General features: G+C 43.5%; 1 protein-coding gene across 9 annotated transcripts in view; it reads left to right on the forward strand.

The window, feature by feature from the left end:
* The window catches only part of SLC1A3 (solute carrier family 1 member 3), an 82,628-nt gene extending 76,735 nt beyond the window's left edge, over window positions 1–5,893 (forward strand). For all 9 annotated transcript variants that reach the window (XM_054487069.2, XM_063664726.1, XM_063664727.1 and 6 more), the window contains 2 exons: window positions 1,412–1,546; window positions 3,625–5,893. In XM_054487069.2, the coding sequence (XP_054343044.1) occupies window positions 1,412–1,546; window positions 3,625–3,829 (340 nt within the window). In that variant the 3' untranslated portion in view covers window positions 3,830–5,893. The remainder of the gene's footprint in view (window positions 1–1,411; window positions 1,547–3,624) is intronic.
* Window positions 5,894–9,779: the final 3,886 nt, after the last annotated feature.

Below are 9,779 nucleotides of genomic sequence, written 5' to 3' on the forward strand. Positions count from 1 at the left end.
TAGGAGATCATTATCTCAGCTCACCTGTAACCTATACTTTGGCATATTGATTGAAAGTCTCTGGGTTATTAAAAAAGGTGACAGAGTTAAAAATAACAGTAACAGTGACAAACAAGATGGAAATATATTTCTCTTTCATGCAGCACAGCTCTGCTCCACAAGGCCTTCAAGGCTGATTGATAGGTGTTCTGTGGTATAAGGGACTAAGTCTCTAGGGTATTATCATTATCCAGGTGGTCCGGGATGACTCACCACCCCCAGATTTTAGCCAGTGGGAAGTGGGGAAATGGTATACCCTGCAAGTTGCTCAGTCACCTCCATGCATGTCTGACTGGCCAGAACTTCATCTAAGCTTCAAGGGAGGTTGGGAAGTGTAGTCTTCATTCTGGGGAGCCATATGCCAGCTAAAAGTCCCAGTATCTTAGAAGGGGACCAGTATGGGGACCATGAATACTTTCTGTGACAGACTTAATACTTTATTAATACCACTTATAACCAGATAATACTTTACTATTTATAAAACATTTGCTTTGCAAGCCAGGTCTACACTGCCTTCATAAAAAGTATTTCTAATACTATAAAACTTTGTTCATAAATCATTTTCCTTTTGAATTAACTAAGCAAACCAAACTAAGAAACCAAATTTGATTCTTTTGACAACATTAATCATGAATGTTCAGTAACTTTACAACCCTCCACTTGGATAGGGGAATTATTAGAAACAAATTATTATTGTAACTCTACAGCATTTTAGACTTTGCCTTACAAAATACTTTCAGGGATGTTAAAAAGCGTATAGCTGCCAGTTTATTTAAAAGCAACTAGAATAATAGGTCCAACTTCACAAGGGTCATTGTATGAGGACCAAATGAGATAAACCATGCTTAGTATATCAGAAGACACACAGTAAGCACGTGATAAATATTAGTTAGCGTGATGATTAGTTCAATGTTATTTTTTTTTAATCTCATTTACGGGCCGGGCATGATGGCTCATGCCGGTAATCCCAGCACTTTGGGAGGCCAAGGTGGGTGGATCACTTGAGGTCAAGAGTTCGAGACTAACCTGGCTAACATGGTGAAACCCTGCTCTACTAAAAACACGAAAATTAGTCGAGTGCGGGGGCATGCACCTGTATTCCCAGCTACTCAGGAGGCTAAGGCACGAGAATCGCTTGAACCCAGGAGGAAGAGGTTTCAGTGAGCCTAGTTTGCACCACTGCACTCCAGCCTGGGCAACAGAGTGAGATTCTGTTTCAAAAAAAACACATCTCATTTACATTTTTTCTGAAGCACGTCCTCTTGTGTTACATGGCAAGTCAGGCATTGGCACCGTGCGTATTTTGCAGTGTATATGCTCTACGTGGGGAGCTTTGTAAAAGTGTTTTCTGTTCTGGTACTTCTGTTAACAGCATCACAGCCACAGCTGCCAGCATTGGGGCAGCTGGAATTCCTCAGGCGGGCCTGGTCACTATGGTCATTGTGCTGACATCTGTCGGCCTGCCCACTGACGACATCACGCTCATCATCGCAGTGGACTGGTTCCTGTGAGTATGCTTGGCCTGCATTCCAGCTCACCGTCACAGGGTCCGCCTCTGTCACTCTAGGGCACCAGGCAGCCTGGCACATCTACAGAAAGAACTCTGAGGAGAGGGGCCACTCGGCCCATAGTTAAATTGTCCTCATTGTCTGACCCCTGGTCCTTATCTGGAGACTGAGCCCCAGATGCCATGTGCACTCACTCCCCTATCAGCCTGAGGGGCACATCTGGCTGCCACACATCTCACTCCATAAAGCCATTCAGGAATTGGGAAACCCGCGTCTGCAAAGGCAACATAAATCAGCAAGGCTGTTTCTAAGTTGCACAACACGAAGGGACAGCAGCTGGAACAAAGCTGCAGGCCCCACATGCCAGCTTAGGCCCTGCCTCTGTGTGCTTCCCATTCCAGTGGGAATGATTTTCCCATCCTAGCCCAACAGGGTGAGGCTGGGCTATGCCGACACTGGGAAGAGAGCTAGTGTCATTAAGTGGAATTGAGTTTTGGATCTAGGGAAAGTTACAAGAAATGTGCCCTCCACCGTCTCAAACTCTAACCTCTGCAGGCCCATCCCTGTGCCCCCTTCCCTCGCTCTTCCAGCTGGCATTCTCTGTGCCTTTTCTCTTGAAAGTTTCCTTCCACTTTTGAAAAGAAATCTTTCCCCAGGATGCCCAAAGCAAAGCCTAGAACACAGTAGGAGCTGGAGTTAACACAACATATGTTCACTAGAACTGCGACATGAAAAGAGCTTGACAGTGTGCGTGAAACCCCAGACTGGGTGAGAAGATTCACTCTCCAGTTACTTGGACCTGTGTTTGTGCCCTGACCTTGTGTGAGACCAGGCAGATTACCCAACCACCCTAGTTTCTACCTCTGTAAAATGAGGGTGCCCGTGTCCTCTACCTCCTAGGGGTACTGCAAGATTCAGTGCAGTGATGCCTAGAAAGCATGCAGCATACTGTCTGGTCCACAGTCAGCATCAGTTAACATGAGCACTCTCATATAAAGCTACAGTTCTCCACAGTCTTTGATCTTTACACTTCAAAATTATTGAGAACTGAAACAGCATTTGATCTATATGGGTTGTATCTATTGATATTTATCATATTAGACACACTTATAAATTTCCATTTGTTAATTTATTACATGTTTTATTTAAAGGTGACAATAATAAATTCATAAAATAAATAAATAAAATGAATTTATTATCATCTTTAAACAAAAAGGTGACATATGCTAACATAAATAGCATTTTTTTGCAAAAAATCACCATTTTTGACCCCAAAATTTATTTTATTTATTTGTTTACTTGTTTTGAGATGGAGTTCCATTCTTGTTGCCCAGGCTAGAGTGCAATGGCACAGTCTTGGCTGACTGCAACCTCTGCCTCCTGGGTTCAAGTGATTCTCCTGCCTCAGCCTCCTGGGTAGCTGGGATTACAGGCGCCCACCACCATGCCCGGCTAATTTTTGTATTTTTAGTAGAGACAGGTTTCACCATGTTGGCCAGGCTGGTCTCGAACCCCTGACCTCAAGTGATCCACCTGCCTTGGCCTCCCAAAGTGCTGAGATTATAGGCATGAGCCACCGTGCCCAGCCTCGACCCCAATATTTAGTGAAAAGAATGGTACTATTTTATATTTTGCAAGTTTCCTTAATGTCTGGCTTAATACAAGACAGTTGGAGTCTGCTGTTTCTGCAGTTTCACAACTGCTTCAGTGAGTTGTGACATCACACATCATGTAGTCTTTGCAAAACTCCACTATACATTCATGAGAAAATGAGACTGAGAGGGACAAACGACATCTTAGTATTATTATGAGAATGGCTTAAAGAGAAGGCTGATTCCCCACTGTTGGGACTCTCACTTCAGTCAAACTAATAAGTGAACATTCATTATCTATATGGCCTTATAACCTTTAATAGCTACTATTGTGAACATTATGTGTCTATTACATAATCTTGCAGTTGGTAGATACGGCGTACTGAATGTTAAGAGGTGCTTCGCTGGCCACTTCCTAACGTAAGTTGAAATCTTGTGATGCTCACGGGAGCCTCGTTTTTCCCTCCTCCCCACCCTGCCTGCAGGGATCGCCTCCGGACCACCACCAACGTACTGGGAGACTCCCTGGGAGCCGGGATTGTGGAGCACTTGTCACGACATGAACTGAAGAACAGAGATGTTGAAATGGGTAACTCAGTGATTGAAGAGAATGAAATGAAGAAACCATATCAACTGATTGCACAGGACAATGAAACTGAGAAACCCATCGACAGTGAAACCAAGATGTAGACTAACATAAAGAAATGCTTTCTTGAGCACCAGGTGTTAAAAACCATTATAAAATCTTTCCATCTCATTACAGCTTATTCGCTCCAGCAAGCCCGTTATCTTCCCTTTCCTCCCTTCTGATAAGACTGGAAAGTAATCCTCCAAAAAACAAGGGAGGATTTTGGGTGGCCAAAGTGTATAATTTTCATCCCACAATTGAAATTTTTAAATCATTTCATGTTAGTCTTACCTAATAAGGTACCAAGATCACAAATAGTGTTGATCAGATCTTACAAGTTTATGTGGCACACAATCCTATAAATGTGATTTTTTATATAAGTTAAAGAGACAAATAGTAGGCTAAAAACATTTTAAAATCAACTTTTGTAATTTAAAAATCTTTCAGAATACAATTCAGTTTTAGTTTCAAAATGTTAACAACTTGAATTACAACCGGTTATCAGTTGGACAGTAAGATTTTGTCCCTTTCTCTTCTGACTGGTATACCTATTTCATTAGTAGCTAGGTGCACATATACATCTAGCACAGCTGTGAGGAGAGACAGAAGGCAAAGTTTCCATGTAGCCTTGAGTAAGTCCCATCTCACCTCTAGGCCTCAGTGTCCTCATCTATAAAATGAGGGACTTCCCTAGATGTCTTCATGGTCTCTTCCAGCCCAGACATCTTGTGATGTCATGAAAGCAGCTGCCCTCTATTTCCCCTCAGAACACCCTGTACCATCCATGGAGCACGATGCCTTCAGAAAAGACACTTCAATGGGAGTGAACATTTCTAACTAAGGACAGGATGGCTGTGTGTGGTGGTCACCAGGTCCTGTGAGCAAAGTGCAGGTTATGCAAGTCGCCAGGCAGGAGGCCATTCCAGGAGTGGGATTATTCATAAAACTCTTTGCCCAGTTCATCCCAATGGGGGAAGTATTCCCTTCTTTCCTACTCTGGGAAGAATGTCTCCTGCCACTCCTCAACTGATGATAGACTTCGAAAACAGAAGAGAAGACTAGCAGCTAGCAAGGGTGCTTGTGGTCACACTGTGGAACACTAAAGAGCTAGGAAAGAGTTGAGCACAGGCAACATTACAAACAAAGGATTTGAAAACACCAAGAGTACAGGACTTCTTTAAGGAAGAATAAAAAAGAAGAGGTTCATTTTTCTGGCTTTTTTTCTCAACTGAAACACTTTTTTCTCTTGAGTCCAAAATCATTCCCCCATGAAGTCTGCCTACCAAAACATAAGACGACTTATATATTTGAAGGAAGTCAAATGAATGAGCTCTCTAATAGAAGTGCATGAGTTGAGTGGGTATTTCTTATCTGAAAGTGTTTTTCTTTAATCAAAAGTCCTTAGAATGAGGAAAACAAAATATTTATTTGTTTTGGAATCCCACTTATCAAATAATTCAAAACTTTCAGCTGGAGTGGGGTTTGCTTTTGTTTTGTTTGTGTCCATAAGAGAAATGGTAGAAGATGAATCAGTATGAAGACACTGTCAATGAGGTTATGAGAAGAAACAGCAGGGGCATTAGTTTCAGGCAAGGCAGCTCCCAGGTTTAGAGATTAATTTTTATCCCCTAAGGAATATCCAGTCAAAGACGCTGAGTGGGAGCTGTCAGGCAGTAGCAGCTGTGTTTGAGTTTCTGGCTGAAAATGGTGAAGAATGGACTTAATTATGCTAACAGACTGAAAATCTAGACATACATCCTCTGATATACAATTAGAGATATTTTTATATAGACCCCAAGCATTCTGTGTATAAAAGTTAACATTAGGCTGTGGTGCAGTAACCATTTAATGTCGAAGCTCTATTTGGGAAATACACTACAAATGTTAAAGTACGTGGCTGTCATCTTAAGACACTAGTAGAGCAAAGACTTAATCATATCAACTTAATTCTGTTACACAATGTATGTTTTTTAATATACTAACCATTTCTTATGGAAAGGTCCTGTGGGGAGCCCATCCTCTCGCCAAGCCATCACAGGCTCTGCATACACATGCACTCAGTGTGGACTGGGAAGCATTACTTTGTAGATGTATTTTCAATAAAGAAAAAAATAGTTTTACATTAACATCTTTGCACGTTGTTGTTATTCTTCTCCTCAAAGGAAAATACATTTTCCATTCATGGAAATATTATAATAAGCTCAGGGCAGTCTCTGGAAGGATCCCGTGCAGCAAGGTCAAATCTTGGCAGAGCCAGCTGGGGGAGCCAGCCACAAGAAAATAAGTAAGGACATGCCCTCCTGCTCAACTCCAAGACCTGGAGCTGGAAACAGGAGGAGGTGAGCGGAACACTTTGCTGTAGCCGGCCGTACTTCCTTGTCCATGTCAGATTGAAATTTCTCAGATGAATTGAATCATTCCATGTTGGGATTAGAAAAGTGTGATACCACCATGGGCCCTTCCAAAAAAGTAACTTCCTGTCTGACCTCCAAATTAGGTAGATTTATCTCTGTGATTATTACCACCATTTGTGAAAAGAGCTAACTAAGATCTCAAGGGATTTCCAGAAACAGCCATTGTGCTAGTGCTCTAGTTATTAAGAGCAGCTTATAGATGACTACTTTTCAGCATGCTTTTTAGTAAAGAATTGGCAGGCAATATCATGAAATCTCCAGATTGAAGTAGTGTCTGGAGCCTATAATCTGACCCTCTCTACCAGCAGGTGGCAGCCACCTAGAGGAAAGGCTCTTAAATGGGATCCATGGACCCCTAGGTCATCCACATGAAGAGTTCAATAGGTTCATCGCCCTTGAAGTTGTGGGGAAAGTTTTGTGCATTTGCCTTTTTCTGGGGGTAAAATTCTTAATTTCCGTCGGTTTCTCTAACAGATCTTACGACTAAAAAAAAAAAAATTTACAAATCGCTATATTTGAACCATACATCCTAACTTTTGTGAAGGCATATATGGTATTTACACGACCAGTCTGGGAAAAGAAAGGCTGCTCACAGACTGAGGGAACCAAGCCTGGCCACCCTGAGCAGATCAATATTTACCCCCTGTGAGATGTTCTGGGAAGTGCCACATAAAATCAATCCACTGCTAGGAAGTGCTCCCTTCTGCCGGGACCATTTTCTTCCCTTCTGCAGCCCACGCTGGGTTTTGGCCACCTCCACAACGCAGACATAAGAAGCAGGTCATCCGCCTGTGGGAGGTCTGTGGAAAGGCCCTCATGGTTAAGGGAAGTGCCTCTCAGCCAGAGTATGACAAAGAGGGTGGAGAAGCGGGCCTTAGATCCCTACATGTGGTAGTCACAGATGTGCTCACAAATGGAACTATGAAAAATATTCAGGTTCACATCTTTTTTTTTTTTTTAAGATACAGCGTCTCGCTCTGTGATTATGGCTCACTGCAGCCTCAAACTCCTGGGCTCAAGCGATCCTCAGCCCCCCGAGTGTCTAGGACCATAGGCTCACATCACCACGCCCAGGCTAATTTTTATTTTTATTTTTTGTAGAGACAGGATCTCGCTATGTTGCTCAGGCTGGTCTCAAACTCCTGGCCTCAAGCCATCCTTCTGCCTCAGCCTCCCAAAGTGCTAGGATTACAGGAGTGAGCCACTGCACCCAGCCTCAGGGTGACATTTTTAAAAATGTTTCTTATAAGTAATTACATTTAACAAAATGTTTAAATCCTACCCTCAGAAGTTAGGGGTCTATGTCCTCCTGTATCCACATTCATCCTGCCACCACCACTGTCCCACCCAAGCAAAATTCTCCTTTTCAAGAGAAAAAAATCTCACTTTACCTCACTATACTAAGTAAAGGCATAGAAAAAAAAAGTAAAATCCTTGACTCATCCACACCGTGTTGAAAACAGAAGTGTGAGTTCTGTTAGCTGAACGGGCCTGGAGGAAGCGTGGCGGGAAGGCTGGATCCCCGCCGCAGGGGCTGCGGGGCTGTGGCTTCCTGCGGGCCGGGCAGGGCCGGGCGCACGCCCTCCTTCCGGGTGGCCGCGGGCCCCGACCCCAGGCTGCCATCAGTCAAGCGGCCTCCGCAGCGGCCCCGCTTCCCCTTCTCCCACCCTGGTGGTCCCAGAACTGGGGCAACAATGGCCGGCTTTGTGTGGCCGCCTCCTGGGGCCAAAACAGTCGGGACGTGTCACGCCGAGCGCGGGCTCCGAATGAATACGCTGACAACATAAGAACGAAGGGAGAGCGAGGGAGGTGATGGGCAGCGTCTGAGAGGGAAAGCGGGAGAAAAGAAATCTACTGGATCCGCAAGGCGGCGTCCGGGGAGCGAGCCTCATAGTGGCCACCAGGGGGAGTCCGGAGCTCACCTGGGGCCGCTTTCACGGGGAGCCCTAAAGGGAGCTGGGGCACTTCCTCTTAGAGATGTCACTTGGGTAACATCAAATTCCAAGTCTGCAGTGCGGAGAGGGAGCAATCTGTGAAAGCCATCAAGCCAGGTTTAAAATCCCTCAGTGCCCCCATGTCACTTTTCCCTCTGTTCACCCTGCCTCTTCAATAGCCTCCCCAGAGGACCCCCTTCCTTTCTGGGTATCCTGTTTTGTCTCCCTTGTGCCTCACCTCTCTTCTCTCCCATCTCCTCTTCCGGATTCTCATCTCCCCATTCTGTCACTTACATGTTTTGCAGCTACAGACAGGTACTCAGAAGGTGGCATGGTAACGTTTTCCTGCAGGTCATGCCTCATCATGCCCACAAAACTGCTGTCTCAACCTTCAATTTTGAAACATTCACAGCATGCTGAATTCCACATATAAGTAGGGTTGTCAGATAAAATACAAGACACCCAGTTAAATTTGAATTTCAGGTAAATAACAATGTTTTAGTATGAGTATTAAATAACAAATAATGTGGTGGTATAAGTATGCAAAATACTGCATGGGGTATCCTGTAATTTTATGTGTTAATCTGGCAACCCTCTAGATACATGAAATGTGGAACTCAGAACAATTTATATTTGCTTCATTGAAGCTGATATTACAGGTGAAACAGGTTGCTTGGAGTGGAGGGAACTTCGTTATAAAATAATCACCCCCATTTTGAATTTCTCTCTGAAAGCAAAAACATGCTTTAAAAAGCAATTTAGATCTAACATTTCCTACTATTAATTGTTCTGGTGACATTAACACTTATTATGTGCTTGTAAATCTTGTGGCCATAGTTAAAAAGCTTGATGAATCACCTTTAGGATTTCACAAAACTGTCTTGAATAAATTAAGCAATATCTCAGTTATCCATAGTTGAGATATTTAAGACTGACATCTGCTTTTGTTTTCTTCCCTCTCCTATTTTCTTCTTTCCTTCTCTCACTCCTTACTTCTACCCTCCTCACTGCCCCAACATAAAATATTTTCTGTAATCCATTACAGGGCTGAAAATTTTGGCCTTCACATATTGTTCTCCAAAGACGGACACATTTTTTTATTTGGGGGGCACCTATTAGAAAAGCACCCATTTTTTTCATATTGTGCTATTCAAAGTTGATTATTTTCCAGTCTCTGTAAAGTTGAGAATGAGGCATTTTTCAGTCTCTTCAGGGAACTCCAGCCTCCATGAATGGGAATCATTCCCACAAAAACCCCCTTTTTAAGCCAAGTCTGAAGGATATGAAAAACAGGACCCAACTGACACCGCACAAGGGGAACAAAATCAAATCATAAACTCTTTCCAATAATGACATATGCAAAATCATGTAAAGATGGTAGTGAGTGTCCTAGAAGATGGTGTCAGATGACAACTTTTTTATTCCTTTTCCAACTCTTTAGCTTCAGAGGATCATAAGTCCTGGAAGCAGCCAGCCAGGAGCTTCCAGACATAGCTGTCACAGGGGAAAATAAAGACCATTTGGAAGTCAGCTCAGCCCTGCACAATGAACTGATGACTGGCCTGCCCTGGGGAGAACTCAGAACGCAAAGATTTTTGTCGGCAACACAAACCTCTGAATGCTATAACCAAATTCCCCTGCTCTTGGCACTCCAGTGCCTCAGT

Source organism: Pongo pygmaeus, chromosome 4 (assembly GCF_028885625.2).
Source record: "Pongo pygmaeus isolate AG05252 chromosome 4, NHGRI_mPonPyg2-v2.0_pri, whole genome shotgun sequence".
NCBI lineage: Eukaryota > Metazoa > Chordata > Mammalia > Primates > Hominidae > Pongo > Pongo pygmaeus.